At 39.4% G+C, this 26,264-nt stretch overlaps 2 protein-coding genes across 3 annotated transcripts in view; both read right to left on the bottom strand.

Moving 5' to 3' along the window:
• The window catches only part of si:ch211-186j3.6 (neural-cadherin), a 266,160-nt gene extending 252,049 nt beyond the window's left edge, over positions 1 to 14,111 (bottom strand). The window contains exon 1 of the mRNA XM_059534392.1: positions 12,982 to 14,111. Coding sequence (XP_059390375.1) covers positions 12,982 to 13,963 — 982 coding nt within the window. The 5' untranslated portion in view covers positions 13,964 to 14,111. The remainder of the gene's footprint in view (positions 1 to 12,981) is intronic.
• The window catches only part of rbpms2b (RNA binding protein, mRNA processing factor 2b), a 216,282-nt gene continuing 194,682 nt past the window's right edge, over positions 4,665 to 26,264 (bottom strand). For both annotated transcript variants that reach the window (XM_059534395.1, XM_059534394.1), the window contains one exon: positions 4,665 to 4,675. The gene's annotated coding sequence lies outside the window, so the exon portion shown is untranslated. The remainder of the gene's footprint in view (positions 4,676 to 26,264) is intronic.

Below are 26,264 nucleotides of genomic sequence, written 5' to 3' on the forward strand. Positions count from 1 at the left end.
GTCTAAGGGGTTTGACATGAAGGGGAGTAATTTATGACACAATCATTTTAAGGTGAACTATACCTTTCATTTAATTTTGACAGCAAATTTGGGAAGACCCCTCATTAATGAGGCATCATCTGTGTGCACTTTAAGTTTCTACTACAAGAAAAGAAAAAAAAAATAAGAAAAAAAAAACATGAGCATGTCCAAAAGTGTCAGAATATCTTTCATATGAACCTTTAAGGACCTTTAGATCTGTATGTATACATGTCTGAAACTGCAAGAGAAAAGAAAGTGAACTCGTGTTACCAGGGTTATTTGGAAATATATATGTGTTCTCTACTAGAGAGCAGGTTTTGCACACAGTTTCAGGGCTTTTGCTCGAGTGTTTGAGTCTATGTGTGTGCGCGTGTGCAAATGTTTGACCCTGTGAAGCATTTGCTAGCTCCTCTGTGTCCCTGGCGGAAGAAGCTCCCCATATGCTGTGGTAACTATTTGGCTCATGCTGACCAGATTAACAGATTTTCAGTATTGAAGGCTGGTCAAGACCCAGAAAAACATTGAGCCTGTCATTCAAATTAAGCCCTGTTGATGTGGGTATTTAGACCCATTACCAGAATGGGGCTCAGAATCTCCTTTATAAAACAACATGCTTAAAACTGTGGCTTCAGACACCTGGGTCATATTCCACGTGTGAATATAATAGAAATGCATGTGCATTGTCTGAAAATGCATATCTGCCACCTTAACTAAATGTGTTCATGCGACAAACAACTGTATCAAAAAAAGTCCAAAAAAACAAAAATTGAGATAACCATGTGACTTCAATGTATGTGTGCCACTTTGTATACAGAATCACTTTGGGAGGTGTTCGCGCGACCAAAACTCTGAATTTAAAATTTTAAAATAGTCTCATGCGGAAAAAACGTTTATGTCCACTAATGAAAAATGGAGACGCCGGTTGCTTTCATTTCCGCTGCAGACATTAATAGACAAAACGTCGGCAAAAAAAGGAGCGCGAACATGAATGAATGGAAGGACAGAGCAAGGAAGTCTTTGAGGGATGCTGGGAAACCATATGTGAACCGGAGAGGAGAGCAAAAACGAGGAAAAGTCCACCAAAAGAGGTGAGTGAAAAAACGTATACAAAGTATTTACATAAAAGTTAGCGGTTACAGTCAGAGGGGCGTGTAGGCTACTGGATGTCGTCTACTACAGTTCATTCATATAGCTCACTCTGTTTAAAGGTTCAAGTCATGAATGGGTCGATATGAAAGCTGAGAAAATTTGGATTCAGGGGACGTTTTAAACATGTCTCTACTCCTTATAACCACGAATAAATGAATCGAAACGCTTTAGGTGCGTCTCTAACACCAGCCCAGCTGCGTCTAATGTTAGGCTTGAATGTTTTTTTTTTACCATTCATTGATTGTGTTATAAACACTGCTGGCAGAATTTTATATACATAAACAAACATATGTAAATTCATCCCCAATCTTTAAGATGTTTAGAGTAGAATTTGATTGATTTATGTCTTCACTGAAATTGGTAAAAAAAAAAGAAAAAAAAAAGTCATTGACGTGTTTAAAATATTTTGATATAATTTTTGGATCCCTGTTACCATTTAATGCAACACTTTGTTTTTGTAATATTGTATGCTAAGCTATGTTTGTTACTTGTTATTTAATAAATAATAAAAATAAGTACATTTAAAAAGGTAATAATAAAAATGCATTGATTGTGTAAGCTGTTATATATTCTAGCTAGTAACCTTAATAGCTGCTAATAGCTCTAGTGTTTTATAGCTCAAAAAAACAAAAACGCTAATCTGACTTTGTTTCTGTTAAGGGAAAGGCTTGCAAGGAGACATGTCCCAGGCAGTGTTCAAGCCTAACAGACCAAAGAAAACTCCAGCTCTTCACAGAGTTTTATGCTGTCTCTTATGAGAGGCAGCAGGCTATCATTCTCTCTGGTTTGGAGCAGGTATGCTAACTTAAGCAATTCATGACCATATCATGTCAACAGTATGCAATGCATTACAATGTAGGCCCATGAAATAACCAGTGAATTGAATACTACTGCATGCCTTCAATTCACTAAGACTGCACATGTGCCTGATCACTGATCATCCCAATATGTCTTTTTACTTCTAGAACAAGGTGAGGAAGTACACCTTCAAGTACCATGTGCAACAAGGAGGCCAAAGACTTGCTGTTTGTAAGCTCACATTTATGTCAGTCTTTCAACTGACCTACAGTCAAGTTTTATACAGCCTAGCTTTTTCCGTTTGTTAACTTTTTATTACATGCATGATTTTAATTAGATACATTGTCCATAACATATTTATTTAAAGTTACTTATTTTTGAAAAGGTTATTCAAGAAAAGTTAGGCAGTCAGTCTGAGGGAACAGAGCAGGTAGTCAGGTCTCCATTAGAGGACTTCAGAGGAGAACATAAGAACAGGTAAAAAAAAAAAAAAAAAATCTTGAAGGACCTCATGCTCTCGTCCTGTTAGTTTTTAAAGCTGCACCAATGTCAGCATTCAGTTGCCCTACAACATTCCCTGATCTAATGGTGCACTGGACGCTGGCATTATAGGGCGTCGGGTGCCTTGCCACCCTATAACGCCAGCATGCACAAACTGAGCTTCACCACCGGAAAGCCGAAAAAGCGTACACCCAGTTGCAGGCTGACACAGAGTGGGCCAAAGCCAATGATGACTGCCATGTCATTTGTATCGACATGCAGGGGGTAGTGTTCACGCCAAACTTGACACGCTCCAACGTGTACTATCAATGGCAGCTGGCCAACTACAACCTCTGTATCCAGGAGATGGGCACTGACAAACCTCCTACAATGTGCCTCTGGCATGAGGGCATCGCTCACAGAGGTTCCATCGAGGTGGCAAGCTGTCTTTTGAAGTGGGCAGAAACCTATTTCGCTCCCCTAGTCCAGGCAAAGGAACGGAAGCTCATCATCTATAGTGACCAATGCTGTGGGCAGAACAACCACTGGCGAGTCCTAAACCTCATGGCCCTACTCGTATCTAGAGGGAACTTCAGTCAAATAGAGCAGAAGTTCATGGTGTCTGGTCACTCCTTCCTTCCCTGTTACCGTTCATTTGCCACGCTGGACAAGAGGCGTAAGGTGTCCACACTCCACACCCCCTGCGATGTCTCGCCCCCTGCCTCTTGTGTATATATCTATAAAGTATAAGAATATATAACATATTTGGCGATGAGGACCCTTCGTGCCACGTTAAGTTTTGTTATTTTGAATGTTAGTCGAAGATTCAAGGCTAAAGATGTTCGTGACGCAGATTCCACACCCCGATCGCGCCATTCTCCACGAGGGAGAGTGAGTGGATGCACGCGAATCCGAAAACAACAGCTGCGACAGTCAGAACGGAACGAGTTGTCTTCGCTGGAAGGAAATAGAGTGAAAGACAGGATAAAGAAATTGACGATGCAACGCGGATCAGAAAAAAAGGGGAAGGAATCACAACAGTTGACGAACTGAAACAAGAGGGGAGTAAAAAAAAAAAAAAAAAAAACATGGTTGGATTAATTGGTTGTATTGGACCGTTTGATGAATCAGTAGAGCAGTGGAGTGCTTACACCGAACGTTTTGACTACTTTGTGCTGGCAAACGAAATAAAAGATGAAACAATTGTGCCAACATTTCTAAGTGTCATGGGTGTGAAAACGTTTAATCTGCTGTGCAGTTTAACTCAGCCACAGAAACCAGGCGACAAATCATATGAGGAAATAGTGGGCTTACTCAAGGATCACTATTCACCCAAACCACTGATTATTGCAGAAAAATTTAGCTTCCATAAAAGAAATCAGCAGGATGATGAATCCATCTCACAATTTGTGGCTGTGTTGAAACGATTGTCCGAACATTGTGAGTTTGGCCAATCATTGAGTGACACCATACATGAAATGCTTGTCTGTGGTCTTCGAAGTGAGGCTATACAAAAATGACTGCTAACTGAAAGTAACTTAACTTTACAGAAGGCCATAGAGATAAGCACGTCAATGGAAATGGCCGCAAAAGAGGCACAACAACTAAGTACATCCACCCATGTGCACAAAGTGTATGCTGATTCAAAGAACAAGTCAAACTCAGATAAACCATGTTACCGCTGTGGAAAAGTGGCCCACCAGCCTGAAGATTGTTGGTGCAAGGACATGAACTGTAGAAATTGTGGCAAGAAAGGCCACATTGAACGTGCCTGCAAAAACAAAAAGACACAACCAAGCAAAAATGCTGGACCTAGAAAGAAAAGTTACCAGAAATTTAAACAAAAGCATGTGAACCAAATGGAAAATGCCCAGCACACACAGAGTAATTCTGGATCTGAGGAAGAGGATGCCTTGTGTGTTTTATCTGTTTCAGGAGATGAACAGGGCTATTGGGTGACTCCTCTTCTAGATGGGAAACCAGTAAGGATGCAGGTGGACACAGGAGCTGCGGTATCACTGGTGTCAGTGACAACATTCAATGAAAAGTTGCCACACCTCACACCTCTGCCATCAAACATTACCCTGAAGACCTATACAGGTGAGATCTAAATATGCAAAAAAAGAAACTTCCACTGTACATTATTGAAGTCAACCAAAGTGTTTAAAAGCCAGACTGTTGGCCTACGCAATTAAACCCAAGGTTGAAGCTGAATTAGAGAAACTAGTAAAGGCTGGAGTTCTGCGACCAGTACACACGAGTGAGTGGGCCACGCCAATTGTGCCAGTCATAAAAAAAGACGGGTCCCTTCGACTATGTGGAGATTTTAAGGTGACCGTGAATCCGGTTCTGACCCCAGAGCAGTATCCCCTGCCTCATATTGAGGATCTTTTTTCTGGTCTCACTGGGGGCCAACGGTTCAGTAAGATTGACTTGTGCCAGGCATACTTGCAGATGCACGTGGACCCGAACTCACAAGGACTTCTTACCATTGTGACTCATAAAGGGATGTACCAATATCAGCGGCTTCCTTTTGGGATTACCTCGGCGCCGGCACTGTTCCAAAGAGCAATGGACCAGATTCTCAGTGGGCTGACCGGGGTGCAGTGTTACCTTGATGATTTGCTTATCACCGGAAAGGATGAGGCGGAACACTTGAGTAACCTAGAAGCCACCTTGCAGAGACTGCAAAGTTTTGAACTGAGAGTCAGGAAGGACAAGTGTGAGTTTTTCTGCCCTTCTGTTGAGTATTTGGGCCACGTGATTGATAGTTCGGGACTTCATAAGGCACCCTCGAAAGTGAAGGCAATAGTGGAAGCGCCATCTCCACAAAACGTCAGTCAGCTTCGATCTTTCTTGGGGTTGTTGACTTATTATGTGAAATTTGTGCCAAATTTAGCTAACAGGCTGAAACCGTTGCACGAGCTACTGAACAAATCCAAAAAGTGGGAATGGACTAAACCATGTGAAGAATCTTTTAATGAGGTGAAAACAGCCTTTGCCCAGTCTGAAGCTCTCACTCATTTCAATCCCGCTCTGCCAGTGCAGCTGGCATGTGACACATCGCCCTATGGCGTCGGGGCGGTTATGTCACACAACATGCCATTGGGTGAGGAAAAACCCATCGCTTTTGCATCACGAACTTTGAGCAAGGCAGAATGTAACTATGCCCAAATTGAACGTGAGGCACTTGCTATTGTCTTTGGGGTGAAGAAATTTCATCAATTCTTGTTTGGTAGAAAATTTACACTCCTAACTGATCACAGACCTTTCACATCCATCTTTGGCCCACATTCAGGTATTCATTCACTTGCTGCCGCAAGAATGCAGCGTTGGGCCCTTCTTCTGTCTGCGCATCAGTATGATATTAAGTACAGAAGATCGGAACATCATGCTAATGCTGACGGGCTCTCCCAACTGCCATTGCCTACTACACATCCAGAACCAGCAAAGGCAGAAATTTTCTACTTCAAAGAGGTAGACAATTCCCCTGTATCGGCAGCTCAGGTAAAAAAGCACACACGTACTGACCCAGTGATGTCCAAGGTTTTGGACCTTGTGCTCAGTGGGGATGTGGGAGAAATGTCTCTGCTCCTAAGGCCTTTTGTGATCAGGAGAAATGAGCTTACAGTTGAATCTGGATGTCTACTGTGGGGCTCAAGGATCATTATTCCACCAGCATTGAGACAACGAGTACTGGAGGAACTTCATTCTGGACACTGTGGAGATGTTCGGATGAAGGAGATTGCCCGTAGCTACCTTTGGTGGCCAGGTGTGGACTCTGAGATTGAAGGAAAAGCAAAAATGTGCAGTGCATGTCAAAAGCTGAGAAATAACCCTCAACCAGCCCCGTTACACCCCTGGCAATGGCCCGAGGAACCGTGGGTGAGAGTCCATATTGATTTTGCAGGACCATTGGAAGACCATATGTTTTTAGTTTTTCTTGATGCCCACAGCATATGGCCAGAGGTTGAGGTAATGAAATGCACGTCATCAATGAAAACTATGGAAGCCCTTCGTTAAATTTTTGGTCGGTTTGGCTTGCCACAACAACTTGTCAGTGACAATGGGCCTCAGCTGGTCTCAGAGGAGTTTGAGGCTTTTATGAAGGCCAACGGGATTCAACACATTCGATCAGCACCATATCACCCGTCTACTAACGGTCTTGCTGAGCAGTTTGTCCAGACAATGAAGCAGGCTCTTAAGTCGACACAGGGTAAAGGATCGCTGAATCAACGCCTAAACACTTTTCTACTTTCTTACAGAAACACCCCACATGCCATCACCAAAGTGTCTCCTGCCGCCGCTATGTTCAAAAGACAACTTCGCACACGTCTGGATTTGTTGAAACCCCTGAAAACAAAACAGACGGTTCAAGCGCAACTACACCTTCAGATGGAACGGCGTCTAAAGCAAAACATCATTGTTTCAGACCTGGAGACAAAGTACTAGCTCGTAACTATGGGAAAGGTGTCAAATGGCTACCAGCAGTAGTGATTGCACAAACAGGACCAGTGTCTTACACGGTTGAACTGGCTGATGGTCATCTCATCTGGAAAAGGCATGTAGACCAGTTATTAGCTTTAAATTCATCTGACAACTTGGGAGAACAGGTGGCGATAGATCCTTACCTGGAAATTGCTTCGGAATACCATGATCTGTCTGAGAATTCTTCCACACCAACCCTCGGGAATGCACAGACTGAGACTCTACCAAGTCAGGCGAAAGAGACTGTTCCAGGTACAAGTCAGTCAGTGCCCTTGTCAAACCAAACCCCTGCAAAAGAGCCTGTAAATGTGAATGTACCTACCGTTCGGCCATATCCTAAAAGAGAACGTCGACCTCCAAATAGACTGACACTCTAGTTAGTGACAAGCCCACAACAATGGGGCAGAATAATTCCCAGGGTTATGTCCGGGAATAGAGGTAGTCTACCCTCTTTCCCTAGTTCGTAAAAAAAAGATCCTTTTGAATATTGTATGCATCTGAAGCTAAGAGAAAATGTTCCTGTTGAAGTAATGTTTTTTTTCTACAACAAATTTAGGAGGGAGGAATATGTTGTGTATTTACGAAATGCAAAGTGACCTTTCTGTGTTTCCTTATACCCTCCTACGTTACGTGATTATTCTACGTCAACACCGTAGATTTTGAGCGTTGAAATAAACGGCAAGCACTGGTTTACGTTTACTCCTGCCTCTCGTGTGCATATCTATAAAATATAAGAATATATAACAGTGTGTCAACACAAAAGGGAGCCACAGCCTCTACAAGGGATGGAAGCACTGGCTGATCACCAAACAGAGGAAGAATCAACCACCTCCAGCTCCCTTGTTCTCCACCACGTATGCTCGTGCTTACGAGGACCCTCTGCCCATCAAGAAAGAGAAGCACCGTGACCTTATGAAAACGCTAGCCTACATGCCAGCGGAGGCCCAAGCATTTTATGGGACATTAGAATGTGAAGAGTAGCCTGGTATGTGTAGGTCATGTGCAGGGTAAGGTGGGATATACTGTATTGTGTATATTGTGTGAAATTAATTATGTATGGTTTGTTTGTACTGACGTTTATTTTCTGTTTCTTTAAGTAGGCCTATGTATTGTCCGCGTTTTTGTTCTGTGATTTACGTTGGCAAAAAATAAAAGGAATTGAAAGAAAGAAATGCTTAATATTTTCTTTACGGTTCTGTTACTGTTTTAAAACTAAGATAAAGGAATCAAATCTCCAGTGGTTTAAATTGATATGATTAATTGGACTTATACTGTTATTCCACATTAGCTGGACATACTGTATACTGTTCTTCCACATTCCAGAAATGTAAATTACTCTAACATTTTATTTTTAAAATTGATACTAAAAAATCCTATCTAATTAGAATCGGGAAGCTTTTGCTATCTACCTTTAAGTAAAAAAAAAAAAGTAATATAATATTCAGAGTCCAAATTAAAAAAATGTATTATTCAAAAATTGAAAATATGGCCCTCAAATATAGACAAAGGAAATGACTAAGAGCAGAATGTTCTAGACCAGCTGCGTGAGAGAGGGAAGAATAGGCCAGTGTCAATCTCTTTGCAATCTGAAAACTTGCACTGAATTACAAGGAGCTCGACTCCATCATGTCTAATTGAGAGAGAAAGAGGGCTTGAGCAAGACAGCCCATGACATCTCAAAGGTAAGATTGCACTGCGCTGTTGAGATTGGGATTCCAAGTCAGTCATTGGTTTACACACAAATACCGGCTCTGTACGCAAACACACACAAACTATCTATCAGCATCCTCTGTGCAAGGGTTAATTGATCCCACAGCACTGATACCAAAAAGAATGGCAGCATCAGATGTGCTCTGACAAGAAAGCTGAAGGGTTATGAGGAAAAAGATGTAGGGGGAAAAGGAAGGAAAGACCCAGAAAAACAACCCAGACTGGACTGTTTGGTCAAATTTCCCAGACTTGCTCAGTGATTCTACAGACGCAACACATCAGCATGCACGGAAAAGGAAGATGCATGGAGTGATTTGTAGGAAGAGAGATGTCTGGAATAATTTACATTTATGAAGATTTATTAAGACACAGGCACATCAGTTATATGTATACTTGCACTGTAAAATGCAAATGTAAAATATAATAATTTATATTCAAAATCAAAATGTTGAGCAGTGTTCAACATAAAAAAAAAAAAAACTGTTTGACTGTTTAACCGCAAGTTCCTTTCTACATACGGTTAAAAAATACAATTATTTTTTTTTGCAAGTTTATTGTAATAATTTAGTATCATGTGTTCTGCACGGATTGTGTTTCGGCTTTGTGTGTATTGGAGTTATGAAAAGGCCACGTAAGATTGTTATCTGCTAAAACACCTGTATCATCACGGTAGCACTATCCTACATACATTTTAAGGAACAGATCTGATTTAGTAGATTGTTATATACATATTACATCACTTTATTAATGATCTGGCAAAATTAGTTAAAATATTGTATGATGTTTCAAGTATTTTATATATATAAACAGGGTTTTATGAAGGTAAATTTAAGATACAGTACAGACCAAAAGTTTGGAAACATTACTTAAGTTTAAGTTTCTTCTGCTCATCAAGCCTGCATTTATTTGATCAAAAATACAGAAAAAAAGTAATATTGTGATATATTTTTACAATGTAAAATAATTGTTTTTAAATTTATTATACTTTAAATTATCATTTATTTCTGTGATGCAAAGCTGAATTTTTAGGATCATTGTCATATGATCCTTTAGAAATCATTCTAATATGATGATTCATTAAAGTTGGAAACAGTTTTGCTGCTTAATATTTTTTCAGAATATGTGATACTTTTGTAGGATACTTTGATAAATAAAAAGTAAAAAAAAAACTAGGTTTTTAAAATATGAATATTTTGTAATAACAACATACACTACTGGTCAGTAATTTGGGGTCATTATTTTTTTTCTTTCTTTTTTTAAATAAAATCAATACTTTTATTCAGCAAGGATGTGTTAAATTGATAAAAAGTGAAAGTAAAGAAAATATATTATTAGAATATATATTATTAGAAAAAAAAAATATTTTGAATAAATGCAGTTCTTTTTAACCTTTTATTCATCAAATATATTAGACAGCAGAACTGTTTCCAACACTCATAATAAATCAGAATATTAGAATGATTTCTAAATGGCCATGTGATAGACTGGATGTTTATTTTTTTTAAAATATATATTTTTTAAGAATATTCAAATAGAAAACTGTCATTTTAAGTTGTAATAATATTTCACAATATTACATTTTTTTCTGTATTTTTGATCAAATAAACGCAGGCTTGATGAGCAGAAGAAACTTCTTTCAAAAACATTAAAAATAGTAATGTTTCCAAACTTTTGGTCTGTACTGTAATTTTAAGAATTTTAAGATGAAAACAGTAAAAACAGGGAAAATAGTATGTCAATATATGGTCTTAATGTACATTTAAGCATACAATGAGTTCTATTAGCAACCGCTTGAAAATACAACATATCTTTATCACACTGCAAAAATGTATTGGCCTTCCTTGTTATTTTTTGTCATTTGAAAATTCTCGTTTGTAGGAAACTGATTAAAATTGAGTTGAGTTTACAACTAAAACAAGAACAAATCTGCCAGAATCAACTAAATTCAACTGAGGAAGTAAAAAAAAAAAACTTTACATTTCTTATAAAACAAGACTTCAAGTGTCTTTATTTTGCATCCCAAGTAAATACATCTTGATATTTAAGGATGTGTAGATATTTAAACTGAAAAACAAGACAAAACTGCATGAAGCTTCTTTGCAGTGCATGTAACATGAAATGTTATATGACTTTATGAATTTAAGACTTTCTGCTCCAATTTAAGACTTTTTCTCTCATAAAAACTTAAGAGAGACGTTAGTTCAAATCAATTCAATATTTAAATATTTGCTTCAATCACCATCGTGTTAGGTCAGATACAACAAAAAGCATTCTTTTTAAAAGGTACTCTGTACATTGATCCAGTTAGCACAGAAAAGTGAGACAAAAGAGAAAAGTACAGAAAAGAGAAGGATATGAACGTTGTTAACATTCAGCGATCTTGACAGCAGCATGAGATAATGAAGACACTCTACATTCATCTCCAGACATTGTCACTTCCTTGATTGTTCTGGAGGAAAATGTTGAGCACCCAGTGCATTTAGATTGTTTTGGTCTTCTCTATGTATTAATCATTGAATACCTAGAGGAGATCAAAGTATAGCTTTGAGGTTTTAAAGTTGCCTCGGAGGCTGTCATCAATTGCTCTGCAAGGTTTTGGATCTTTAATCATTATTATTTTATTATTTTTTTTTTTTTGCAGCGTATATTAAGATGCAGCGCATCTTAATTTCAATAATGAATGATGTTCAGCTAATTCAAAAGAGAATTTTGACTTCATTCTCTTAGGAAATATGATGTGTTCCATATATATAAGAGCTTGATGGAGGTGGGGGGGATGCAATATCCAAAGCTAAAGAAGAGGAAAGATAAAAAATATCTTTAACACACACACACACAAAAAAAATAAAATAAAAATATGAAAAAATCCCCTTATTTTAAATAAATGTGGTTACCTGAAAGCTCATTACTTCCAAAGAGCCACAGGCAAATGTGAGGTCAGCAGACATTCTTCTCACTCCTGATTAAAACCAGCTGTTTGGCCTCATTGTTTGTGCTAAGCTTTCACAGAGGGCCGCACACCGCACAACATTCACAGACCTGCAAACATCCCCACACGCACAAACAAGCACCCTTGAACATATGCTAGAAACACAAGGAAGAAAAGAAAAAAAATAGCAGTGATTCCAGAGCCGCAGGTCCAGCAAGCAGAAAGTCCCTGATTAACAAACCAACACTAATTAAATCACAGACTGCTAAATCATGCCCGGTCAACTGCTCAAATATGAGCACATTCCACTAAACGCCTCATCTTCCCAGCAGTTTCCTCTAACTGCACTGCCAGTCTTAAATCCCCAAAATGAGAAAGTGAATAAGATGGGATTACATAGCTAATGCAAGCAGAAAGTAGAGTACAATCTCCAACTCAAAAAGGATTAAATCACCACGGATTCGTGCCAAAAGTCAGCTTGATGTGCAGTGTTCACCTGCAATGCAAAGGACGCAATTACAGGTGAATACAGAAGCATGATATGATTCTGTAAAAGGGCCTATGTTAGCACCTTATATACCAAATTCCCCAATTTTCTCCCTCAGACACACACACACACACACACACACAAAGACTTAAATTGCTGAGCACTGACTGAATAACCTGTTTAAATGGAGAGAAATTATTTAAAGCCCAAGGTATGAGGGAAGAAAATAATAATGTGATGAACAAAGCAATATGCTCAACCCCTCAAACTTGAGCTTTATTGTAAAACTGCTGCCGACCTGCAGTGATAAGTGCAAGGCACGTTTTTCATTACAACTTTGAATTTAAACACCATTTAAGAAAAACCACTTAAATTCTCACATAATTGAGTAGAAAATACCAAAATTATAGTCACGAGGCAAAAAGATGCAAATATGCTGTCGATGTTGAATTCTAAAGCATTTGCATAATTCCCGGTAAATCCTACTGATGCCAAAGTTTACAGTATACAAATTAAATGATCATATTATGTTAAGTTTCTGCATTTGTCACCCAGGTGTGTATGAATATATTTCATCATCACAATGCAATCAAACACTTTCGTTCATGCAGCAGCGCAGCCATGGTTTCATCTGCGCCTGACTTGTGTCAATCGCTAGCGTTTACTGCGAGTGATAATTAAACTTTGATTCCTGTGAACTCTGTGCATCTGTAATGAGGGAAGCTGCATATGACCTGCTCAGTCTGAGGGAAGAGTGGGAGGATTTGGGTGCGTGAGGCGCGCGTCATGTTTTGGGGGGTGTTCAGGTGAAATCTGCCAGCACGCGCTGGAGACAGTGTCACGCACTGAACAGGTGGGAAAGGGACCGGGGCACATAGCCGTATTGTAGAGATATTTGGATTAGTCACGGAGCACTCACCTCGCTTATCTTGTACTTTTACAGTTATCTCCACTAGCGGCTGCGTCTCTCGGTCGAGCCGCCTTGATATAACCAAATCTCCGCTGTCCCGACTCACGGTGACCGGAGAGTTATCCGCGTCCGGGTGAATCAGCTCAAAACTGGCGGACTGAAACCTCACCGGGTGTAGATTCATTATGACGGAGCCGATACTCGCGTCTTCGGACACGGTGATAAGCACCGGCTCCGGCACGGAGCGGGACTTTCTCGAGAGTCCGTTATCGATCTGAGGAAGGGCTGGCCATTGGCGCGGGCTGATCTCTACATCCATATTCTGACTGGTCCGAGCGGGCCAGCCGTGGTCTCGCGCAAACACGCTGAACTTTATGGGCTGCGCGAGACCCAGAATCGAGTCCACGAGGAGGATGTCGCCGGTTTTGGGCACCACGTAGAAACTGCCGTTTCTAGGGAGCGCGTAGTATATGAGCTCGGCGTTTTTGCCGCTATCAATGTCCTCTGCTTTCACAGTATACACCACCGACCTCAGGGCCGTGGCGTCGTCCAAAGTTATTTTGACGTCTGCGTGTTGGAAAGTGGGCTCGTGGTCGTTCGTGTCGAGCACGTCCACTTTAACTGAAGCAACTTCGGCCACGACGCGCTCGGCTGAAGCGCAGCTCTGACAGCACAGCGCCAGACTGAGGAGATACTCCGCGCGCTCCTCTCGATCGAGAACGTTAGATGTTTTCAGCAATATGTGTCCTCGCTTGTGGTGCGCGAAGACGTGAAAATCTTCACTCCTGTCCCCCAGGAGTTTCAGGTGCATTCCGGACTTAGAGCACCATCGCTGCGGATCGATGCGCTTCACCGGGATACTCAGTCCGTTTACTTTTGAACCAGGTGGAGAGTTCTCAAACACATGCCCGTGGAAGAAAGGTATTCGTTCATCGGTCTTATTTCCCAGCACAAAAGTCACACAATATGGCAACAAAATAGTCCAAAACATGATTGCAAGTTTAGAACACTCTTCCTTTTCTCAAGCGATAGTGTACATGGTGCGTTAATTCGCTCCTCGTTCGGTGAACGGCGATTCTCCAGAGTCTGAGCTGTGCAACTTTCCCTCCGTCGTCTCGCGCTTCAGCAACGATCTGCTCGGGCGCGCGCTTGAGCTCGCGGAGTTTCAGAGAGCAGCACTACTGTGATGGACAGCGCCACGCGCGAGGGGCGGGGCTCTGGACAAGACAGGGATTCCTCTAGGGAACTCTTTCCTATAGGATTGAGTATTTATTTGGTTTAAGCAACTTGTGTGCGTGTGTGTGTGTGTGTGTGTGTGTGTGTGTGTGTGTGTATTGGGGGGAGTGAAAACAGGAAAGTGGAATAATCCTGGTCAATGACAAATTCTTATTTGACTTTCATAACGTTAATCTGCACTACAGTACTTTAGGACACACTGACCGAATTTATGCTCCTCATTTGTATAATGTGTGTCAACCTTCAAATCACTATTGAGAAGGCACATACAAGTTGATCGCAATATATAATTTGCATTGCGATTTAATGTTAGACGTTTTACTTTATTTCAGACCAAACAAGTTATGTAATTCCCCTAGAAATCTAAATCCTCCAATATGCAGGAACATTCAACACCACTGCTCAAGTGTTGTACTGTAAGTGTGGTTTTAGACAGAACAATCTGTGACATTAAAGGTTAAGTGATGGGGGGAAAAACTACACAAACTAAGAAAATGTGCGAGGACCGTGTGAGCAAATGTTAAATCCATTCAAATCGATTTTAAAAACACTATTCAAACGTTTTTTTTGATGCAGCTTTTCATAAATCATGCTTCTGACCCTTCAGTGAATAAACCAAAAGCAAGTATGCGACAGAAAAAAAAGGTAAAAAAAGGGTTGAAAATGGGTTGTTTGTTGACACATTTTGTCTTGCATATCATAGTTTAATTTATTCAGTAAATATACGACTAACATTAAACATATGGATTAACTAGATACAGTATAATAAGGCATATATATAATGTATATTTAATAAATAATGCTCCCCCATCTTTTTTTTTCTTTTTCTTTTTTTTTTTTATTGCACACTTGCTTTTTGGTTTATTCACCGAAGGGTAAAAAGCATGATTTCTGTAAAACTGCATTGAAACAATATTTGTAGTTAAAATTTAATTGAAAGGACTTGACGTTTCTTCATATTCTGTATTATCTGAACATGATACTACATGAAATAGTTGGAAAACCAAATCATTTTTAAATGCGGTCTTGTTCAAATAATAGCCTTCAAATGTTAACGCAGTGCGCCGCAGGCTGATGCTTTATGCATTTGATTTTAAAAAGATTCACAGTAATTCCACAGCAGTTTTGGCTTTGGTATTGCTATAATTCTAAAATGTGGAAACTAGTAAGGTAAAACAATAAGGCTGAATTTGAGGTCTAATCGATTAACTTATGTTAACATATAGAACCTTACTAGACCAACAGTAATGATAAAGAATGGGTGTTGAAGGAACAGTTCATTCAAAAATTTACATTTGCTAAAAATGTACTTACCCTAAGGTCATCCAAGATGTAGAAGAGTTTGTTTTTTCATCACACTATAAAAAATGACTGTGATTATAATGGTAAAAAACTGTAAAAATGCTACAGTACAAACCTATTAAATGGTTAACGGTAATTTCCTGTAAAACCGTAAACTGACATTCCCAGAATGGGAATTTTATGTTTTTTTCTTTGAAATAACTGTTTCTTATTATTTTTTTTATCTGTTATGTTTATAAGGGTTGTATGTTACATATAATGTTGTTAAATTAATGTTTATTGCATATTTCAGTTTAGTGAGTCTCACCATGATGGTGTTTAGTGCTTATGTGAATGACACTGTGCACCTTCTATGTGTCTTATTATTTAAAAGCTGCTTGTGATGGGCTTTGTTTCATCATGTGACTTTCTCATCACCACCTGCTTTTGGTGGTTACCAGTGTATTACAAAGGTACAAAACAGATTTCAGTACTTCAATAATTTGGTATATTAACATTGAATCAGTTAAATTATGGTATTAAACTGTAAATTTAAGGTAAAACCATTAAACCTAAAAGTTTACCATATTTTTTACGGAATAATTCTGGCAAACACAGCTGCCATTTTTTTTACCTCATATTTTACAGATTTTTTTTACAGTGAGAACGGATATGGAGAAATTTAGCATTCACCTTTAACATTACCTGCTCACCAAATTATTCTATAAAGTGAACGGGTGCTGTCAGAAGGAGAGTCCAAATAGCAGATAAAACAACCACAATATCCCACAACCAGCTTCTGGCCAAAATATGAGTTTCCTGTTGTATTTTAACTTCAAAATACATCTAAATGTTTGTTTAGAACTGTTTTGGACTCATTTGCCTGAACTATTTATATTTCTCTCCTGATTCAGATGAGACAACTTTTTCAATGAAGAAGGCAAAATTATGGATAGAAGACTGATATATTAGCCAGAAGCGATAGTTTGAAGTTAAAAATGTCTTGGTGATAGATTTATTTATTACACACATGCAGCTTTTCAAGATGTTGATTGCTGGACCGGAGTTGTGTGGATTATTGTTTTATTACTGTGATGTTTTTATCAGCTGTTTGGACTTTCATTCTGACGGCACCCATTCACTGCAGAGAATCCATTGTTGAGCAAGTGATGTAATGCAAATTGTAATGTAAAAAACGTTAATTTCTCCAAATGTGTTCTGATAAAGAAAAAAACTCATCTAAATCTTGGATGGCCTGAGGCGGGTAAGTAGATTTCCAGCAAATTTTCATTTTTGGGGTCAATTATTCTTTTAAGATTGACTAAAGTTCAGTCGACCAAGATGTAGCTTTACTTTTCTGATGGAGGTAATTAATTCTAAAGAAACAACAGCCCTATGGGAAGTAGTGACCCAATGCAATGATGTTGGTCTCAAATGATATGCCTCATGGGCCCCTCCAGAAACTACAACAACAAGTTGCGGAGGAGCTGTTAATTGCCTTGCGCAGCGTCCTTTTTAATACACATTGATTTTTTCTTCCCTCCCTGCTGCGTTAGGCTAGAGGCGATCTGTCTGCGGTGGTCTGCATTCAAATTTCAATTAGAGATTTATCTCCTCAATTGCTCTGTAATAATATGAACCTGGCTTGACACTAAAGAAGGTGGCTGTTATGAGCTACACAAGCCCACAACACGCTTCTCATCAACAACAGACACATGTCCGTCGTGGTAGTTCTAGATAAGCAAAGAAAAACAGCCAGTGGGATCAATGCAAAAACATTCGATTAGAGTTGGAAACATGCCATTTAGACTTCACAGCAAACACAATTTACCAATAGGCAGAGCTGTAAATTGCATTTGCGCAAATATGGCATGTCAGCAGTGTAGTGTTGGGTCGCCTGACATGCATATCTGCATTTTAATAAACGATTGACGCTCTGAGAAACGGCCGGGGAGAAAACCCTAATTTGATGTGGGCTGGATATATAGAAGGAACATTAATACTTTAATAATTTATTTTAATGGGCTAATTAGCTAGTCGCATCCCACTTCATTAAGAGGTTTCACTCTCGACTGAAGTTGGACTTGACTGAGGAGGTTGCTTCACAAAAGATTTTTTACTTAAGTATAGCGTTTTGAATATGCTCTGAATATGTCTATACACTATGCTGATGTTGATAAATCACTGTGTGATGGGAATGAAGTTTAATAGCAGGAAAGCAATATGGTCTGCAATGCAGAGATGTCACCAAGGAAAGAGTGAACACTTTAAATTGAGAACATCAAGAGATGTGTCTCTCCAAAGCTGTATGGAGGAGTATAAAAGAGAGAGACGGACATGCAGAAAGAGATACTAAGAAAAAAAAGGGCTGAAATTTCTTCACAAGTTTTCTTTCTACCTCTCTATCAATGTCACTCACTCAGTCGCACACAGTCTCTTACACAAACACACACACGCATAAACTGAAACAGCAAAATGTACTAAAAGAAAAGGAAATGGATTTAACTTTCTATAATTAGTCTTGCGGTTTTTGTTTTGTGAGGCTTTTTCCCAGTGATTATCTGCACAGGCTGACTTTTTGGAAACCTTCCCAAAGCTCAGTGAACTGGGAGGGTCAGCATATATTTTGCACCGTACAGATGTGAGGAACTATATGGTATTTTAATGGTAATGGTCAAGCCTGACAGGTCCACATACTCTGGAGCCTCCAGCGTTCTTCAAGCTGGTTCACTGAACTCCATTATCACTGAAAAGTCTAACGGTCAAACAAGGGCAAATACAACCACTTCTGTTTTCTGTGAATGCACATGTACTTTTTACTTTCTCTTTATCTTTTAAAAGTATATTTAAAAAGTTTGTCCTCTCAAAAGACCAAATGTGCATTTAAAACCAGCGGCGGAACGTGTTTTGAAATTGTTTTTAATAATCAAGGGAGTGAGTGAAGCACAAGACCCATGAACATATGGGACATAATTTGTGGGCATCATTATGAAATTTCAATATGGCACGCTAACCAAAATGCTGGGAAACACGGAGTGGAGAACGAGCCAAATTATACATTCTTGGCTCCGAAAATCGACATTTTATTTAAAAAAAAATTTCAAAGAAGCCTCAAATAATTGTTCTGACTTAAACAATACTTTCATGGCACATTACCCTTGACTATCCATGACATTCAATAACATTTGTTCTATTATTGAGGAAAGCTTGTAAAAAAAAAATGTGTCAAAATGCGTGATAGAGTTTTATGTCTTTGCCCTTGGCTTCAATGGTTTTACAATAACAATTTGGCTTTGAGGCATAAAACCTAATGATCGGGTCTGTCATATTTGCATATGCAGAGAGGTGGGGGTTATTGCTTTCTGTGGGATGGCAGTAACAGCGCATAATTAGAGCGTCTAGCAGTTAGGTTCCTCATCAACAGCAGGGCCTTGACAGCAGAGCAGAGTATTTTCTGTTAATGAGGCTTGTCACCGCTCGCTTTTACCCTCATCTCCTCTTCGTAGCTCACCCAAGACACTCCAGTACGTTGGCTGGGTGTAATCAGCACACAATCATGCTCATTACATCCCTTACCAAAATAAACCTCCTCTAAATGTCCTCAATCACTAACATTCCTCGTCATTCGGGAGGGGGAACAGTAGAAGCGACAATAAAAAGAAAAGTCTGTAAGTAACATCTGTAAGGTCAAGTTAACAAACAGAACCAGACATATATATCTTTCTTTATCTATTTTAAGTCTTAAATCCCAGCGTAGGTTTGTGCTGAGATTTTTAACCAGATTCACCAGTCAGGTTTTGTGCCCTCCAGGGAATGATATTTCAAGCCAGACCATCATTCGGTTGGCAGGATCTTCTGGTCAGCTGGTCTCTCATACATATTTCTACAGAGGGATTTCTCACTGAAGCAGAAATGCCCTACCTGTGTCCTCAGTTCTCTAGGTCTTTATTTGGCTAACAGAAACACGGGTTTCTTACAGCAGGGTTACACTGCCTTCATTGATGGTGGAGACTGAACCTCCAGCAAAACAAACAAAACAAGAGACCCATGTATAAGAGGAGCTGGCAGAGGTAAGATCAGAGGGCGAGGGACGTCAAATTTCCCTGTGTTAATGTGAGGACAGTGCCCATGTTTTGGCTGCTTCATTTCTTGGACAATAAGCAAAGTGTCTAAATCCTATACACTCTCTTCCCCATTCTTTTCTGATGAACTAAAGAGAAGTGGTGCTGAAGTGGAGAGAGACAGAGGAGGTTGAGGGTTCCTTATGGAGCTCCCTGCTGGCTGGACATACAGTGAAGCTCAAGTCTGCTTAGAGTTCAATAGCCAAGATGAAAGGCTGAGCTGTTAGGATGTTTGGCTGAAGGTATCATCAGTCTTTGAAGGATTCAGCTTATTCCCTTACACCCCACAGGATGAATCACTGAGACATGCATACACAAAAACATTTACATAGAAAAGATCGGTGAGGTCAAAAATCTGGAAAAGTATTATATGTATTGATCCTTCAGAAATCAATCTGTTTGGCGGTAAAACTTTTTTTTTATATTAATTCTAAAGATAGTTGTGCAGCCTCATATTTCCTTAAAAAGTCAGTGATAATTCTACAGTAACTTGAAGTTTAGTTTAGTTTAGTTTAACAGATGAGAAGAAAATCTGCAAAATTTAGTTCATTTCATTGGGGTTATTTGGTGAACCAGTTAGCAAACTTGCAGATATTTTCAGCAATTTTGCCAGAAAATAATGACAAGATGTCCTGGCCGGGGAAGCTTCTTGAAGCAAACACCCAGCCAGGACATCAAGGAGCACTTCACAAAACATTATACTCCATAAAATGCTCAACCTGAATGGAGAACCTGCAGGTCCTGAGGTTGCAGCATCATACTGGGGACCTGATGGTAAGGGAGGCTCTCGCATAAGCCCAGTGACTTAGCTGCATGGTCCAGTAAGCATGAAGCCGAAGATGTAGGGCTATCATCCAGCCTGGATCCAGTAACGATGAGTAAGACCATAACCATATTCGGTCAACAGCAAGAGGTTCTGACTTAAGCAGGGGAGGTGCTCGCAGAGGTCCTAACCCTAACACAAAGCCAGAAAAATAGACAGGTCCAAGTAGCACTGCGGAGAAAGCTAATTAGTGAATGCACATAAACTTAGCAATAGACTAGATTAAATGGATCAAACTCACAAACCACTGCTCCCGTGAATGACTCAAACTCACAGATATAATCTCAAGGTGAAGTTCAAATAACGCTTGGATCCGGACCCTAGTAGGTCCAGCATGAGAGACTGCAATGTAAGCGCAGAAAAGGAATCCATGTTCTGCCCATCAACCGCGAATCGCGGCAATGGGCAGACAATTCTCATCACAACTGCAACGTGCAGCATGCATTTAGCTCCCGTCCATGCACTAAAAAAACCTCCAAAATTTTGCGAGAATAGAGGCTGATGCCGCGAATGCATCGCTATTCCTGCGAGAGGTAAACGCACTCATGCAAATGCTATCTACAAACTTGGGTAAATGGTCAAGTACTCAACTCCCCCTCAGTAGTCCAGCAAATGCATCACCATGACCACAAAAGCCATCTACTCACACAACACAACACGTGAATCTTGTGAAACTGCGGCTATTAAGGCAAAGCCTCTGGCTAGAGAATATGCACTCCTAGTCATGCTTAGTTTAACGCTAACATAATTAAACGGTCAGTGAAGATGCAGAAGAGAAAGACGTGTTTTCCCGGAACCCTTTATACTGTGATCGAGCCAGTTAATGACATCATAGGCTGTCACTGGCCAATGTTATTGTAGTGTTTAGATGTGTTTCAGACACCGGTCATGAAGGTGTTCCCCAAAGCGCCTTCAAGAGGACACAGTTCGAAGTTCCCTCAGAAGGGAACTAGAATCCGGCTATTAATTAATCATTTGAATTGCGCCTTCAGTGCTTTTATAAGTGCTAACTTCATGTATGAACTGAATGGAGCAGTTATCAGCACAATATGACTGAAGTGCAGTTCAGGAGTGGCGTGTGGTTCACTGTATAGTACTCTGCATGAGTTCATCTGTGCTCGAGAAGTGTGGTGAGATTTGCGTGAGCCTTTCCTGATGATTAACCATCCCAAAGCTGATGGTTAAATATGCAATTAATTAGAAAAACAGACACTTAAAAAACGTCATGTAGAAAGTTGAATAGTATCTGAAAAAGGCAAATAAACTAAAAGACTGATGAAGAGAAGTGAAAAAAGTCTTGAACCAGTCCTGTTAAAATCTTTTTAAATTACTCATGACCACCTTTAAGAAAATTAATCACATTTTATTGTAGGCTTATTTATTGTGTGAAATTTAGTCTTACTTAAATTTATATTAGATAATCTGTTAAGGGAACATATTTTTCCCTAAAGATTTATATTACAACCGTGTCATCTTGAAGCTATTTGTTCTATGTGCAGGCGGTTGTTCCTTCATAACAAATGCTACATTAATTAATAATAAAAAAAAGTAATTATTGGCTTGGTAATCATTAATAGGCTAGTCTTATTATAACAAATGTTACAGTTAAGAACTATGGTACATGGACTTCAGATATTGCAAAAGATGGCATAGATTAAATCATTAAGAGCCTGATTAACTGTTAAAGAGTATGAATTAAACAATATCTATATAAGAAAATGTTAAGATAGATTGACTTCCCATGGCATGTTGAATTAGAACATTCTGTCAAACTGTAGCCTAAGTGCCTAAATATGTACATACAGTACATACACTATACAAACACTATAATACATACATATACTATGTAAACAAGTAATTGGTTGATATGATGTTACTTTATTGCAGTTATATCAACCAGCTTTGCATAGATCATAGCACAAAAGATCATTTCACAAAAATAAAAATATAAGAAAACAAACAAAAAAATAAACCTTATGAGTGAGCATGACCCAGGACTCTACTAAAAAAGTTCACACTTCACAGGGTGCTGTTGTTTATGGAATTATAAACTCAAAAAAATTAGTTTTCAAATAAAGCATCAGTGCAGTCCTTGTTCAAATTCAATAAAGCCACACCTACCCACATTTATAGGATCATCAAGAATTTCAAGGAAAGAGGTTCAATTCTTGTAAAGAAGGCTTCAGGACATCCAAGAAAGTCCAGCAAGCACCAGGATTCGTCTCCTAAAGAGGATTCAGCAGCGGGATCGGAGTGCCACCAGTGCAGAGCTTGCTCAGGAATGGCAGCAGGCAGGTGTGAGCGCATCTGCACGCACAGTGAGGCCAAGACTTTTGGAAGATGGCCTGGTGTCAGAAAGGGCAGCAAAGAAGCCACTTCTCTCAAAAAAAAACATCAGGGACAGATTGATCTTCTGCAGAAAGTATAGTGAATTGAGTGCTGAGGACAGGGACAAAGTCATATTCTCCAATGAAGCCCCTTTCCGATTGTTTGGGGCATCTGGAAAAAGGCTTGTCTAGAGAAGAAAAGGTGAGCGCTACCATCAGTCCTGTGTCATGCCAACAGTAAAGCATCCTGACACCATTCATGTGTGGGGTTGCTTCTCATCCAAGGGAGTGGGCTCACTCACAATTCTGCCCAAAAACACAGCCATGAATAAAGAATGGTACCAAAACACCCTCCAACAGCAACTTCTTCCAACAATCCAACAACAGTTTGGTGAAGAACAATGCATTTTCCAGCACGATGGAGCACCGTGCCATAAGGCAAAAGTGATAACCAAGTGGCTCGGGGACCAGAATGTTGAAATTTTGGGTCCATGGCCTGGAAACTCCCCAGGTCTTAATCCCATTGAGAACTTGTGGTTAATCCTCAAGAGGCGGGTGGACAAACAAAAACCCACTAATTCTGACAAACTCCAAGAAGTGATTATGAAAGAATGGGTTGCTATCAGTCAGGATTTGGCCCAGAAGTTGATTGAGAGCATGCCCAGTCGAATTGCAGAGGTCCTGAAAAAGAAGGGCCAACACTGCAAATACTGACTCTTTGCATAAATGTTGTGTAATTGTCGATAAATGGCTTTGAAACGTATGAAGTGCTTGTAATTATATTTCAGTACATCACAGAAACAACTGAAACAAAGATCTAAAAGCAGTTTAGCAGCAAACTTTTTGAAAACTAATATTTATGTAATTCTCTAAACTTTTGGCCACAACTGTACTCTGCATGAGTTCATCTGTGCTCGAGAAGTGTGGTGAGATTTTCCTGAGCCTTTCCTACAAACACTATAATACATACATATACTACGTAAACAAGTAATTGGTTGATATGATGTTACTTTATTGCAGTTATATCAACCAGCTTTGCATAGATGATAGCACAAAAGATCATTTCACAAAAATAAAAATATAAGAAAACAAACAAATAAATAAACCTTATGAGTGAGCATGACCCAGGACTCTACTAAAACAGTTCACACTTCACAGGGTGCTGTTGTTTATGGAATTATAAACTCAAAAACATTAGTTTTCAAATAAAGCATCAGTGCAGTCCTAGTTCAAATTCAATAAAGCCACACCTACCCACAAGCAAGGCTGATGGAGTTTAGTGAAGAGTAAGAAACAACTTTTCATTTAGATACAAATTTCATTCCAAATGAGGATGTATTAGGATTGCCATTATGTAACTTTCCTTGACTAAGTCATATCTATAAATAAAATGAAAAATATAATAAATTAAATAATAATAAAATAGAAATACAACAGCAGATACAAGTCAATTTTATGTATATGAAGAGATTCCACCAAAAGGTCATCTTCATCACTCAGCATTCTGTTATGAAGCAGAGTGATGAGGTCTCAAGCCATTCATCTATGAGTAGAGGAGCTTTAAGCAGTCTAAGTGTGAGCATCAGAGTAGGGATGATGAGCCCTTCCACTTAGGCCTAATGATGGAAGATTAAGCCTTGATTAATCATTGATCTCTATATCCCTCTCTCCTTAAGATAGAAGGATATAAAGATCCTTAAAGGCCCATGTCCCCCTTGGGCTGTGCTCATTACAAGGCACTATCAGGAGTGCACGCTTGCCTTATATCATGAGTCTCGCCTCGTGCATAATCTCTCGCCCCTTCACCCATTGGCTAAATGAGATTAATTTGCATTCAGAATGGAGTTTTATATAGAAAACATTAGAAAGAACAGATGAGTCAGTTAAACCTATGACTGTTCATTTGCCGAAAGTTCAAGGCCATAAAAATTATAAGGGTCTCGAACCTTTTTTGTTTTAACGTCATGTCAAAAAAGTGGTTAATTAGGGCCATCACACAGTGTTGTAATTTTAAGGCTTTTTTATTGTTGTTGTTTTTTTTTAAGCATAATGAAAGATTAGTTCATACTTGTTGTTAAGACATCAAATTTGTTATTTTAGTTTAGTGACCAAAAACAGGTATAAGTCAGGCGAAAGAACTAAAGAAAAAAATGTATTATATCTCCTCCAGGCCTGATAAACAGCGAGTGTCATGAATGCAAGCAAACTGCTGTATGTATGCATGTTACAAATTAATAATCCTTGTGTCAATTAGCATGCAGCAGTCAACTGTCAAAACCTGTTTGTGTGAGAGGTGCCCTGACTACAGACCTAAAGAATGTAAGCTACATTCATTAACTCTGTTGTTTTACAGATCTTTATGTGGACTTTGGCTTAGATATAAACTGAACCGCAGGGCTATTCATTCCAATTACAGTGACAGTCAGTGTTTTAGGACCCCAAAGTGGTTGAACTGTCAACACAATCTCAAAGTAATTGCTTTCAGGTGAACAAGTGTCACATCCCATGTTTGAAGGACAAATGTAATAAAGAACCAAGTTGGGTTGATGGCAGGATTCCACTTTCAACCTTTCCGTGTGTGTTTTGTGTGTAAATCTGAGAGTCTCCCCCTCTGTTTGTGTACAATTGTCGGAGTGGTGGAGGGAAGGACGGGTGTTATCGTGGCCTCTCAGATGTTTTGTTTAATGCTCGGTGAGCCCAACATACAAAGAGAAGGGGTGTGGCGGCGGACACCTTCCAGAGATGGCAGCTTTGCGTGAGGGGAATCAAAGCTTCACCGTCACTTTTTATCTGCCCATGCCACCTGGTTGGCAGGAGAGGCGCACACGGCGTGCCTCCAGCTGTTAGCCCTTAGGAAAAATCTGAGGGAGGAGGATTTTAGCAATGGATCATCTATTGGTGAGCTGGATGGTGGAGTATCCCTCCACTGAGAGCAGATGGTTAGCACAGAGAATAGAGGGAATAAGAGATTGATGGGAGAAATGGAGAGTGTGAGTTTTTGTGCTGTAGTGATTTTTCTGATGGACACCTGGGGAGAAGGGCTGAAAGTCCTGCTGTGTGTGTAGAGTGAGAGAATAAAAAGAGAAGAGAAAAAAGACAAAGATGGATGGGGTGGGTGGTTTTGCTCTAAATAGCATAACATCTAATGAAAAGTTGATCTTATAATTGAGGATAAACAGAAATGTGGTAAAAGTGCTCAGGCATCTCATCTGCATCTCAGGCACTGAGTAACTGATAATGGGAAATCACTACCGCAAAGGGCTCAAGATCAGAAAAGAGAAGTTGAGCTTATTAGCCAATTTCAAACAGGTAGAACTAGACATGAGGCAGGCTTGGAGTAATGGATTACTTGCAACGGTGTTTTAAATAATCAGTATATTTTTATTTTTTTACATTTTTAGAAAAATTCCTGTGATTTCAAGATGGTACATCTTTTTTCTTAACCTATTATGAGAGACTTTTCTTTGCAATGTTACAACTAAAAACAGAGCTGTACTAAAGTTT

This window comes from Carassius carassius, chromosome 3, assembly GCF_963082965.1.
Source record: "Carassius carassius chromosome 3, fCarCar2.1, whole genome shotgun sequence".
Lineage (NCBI taxonomy): Eukaryota > Metazoa > Chordata > Actinopteri > Cypriniformes > Cyprinidae > Carassius > Carassius carassius.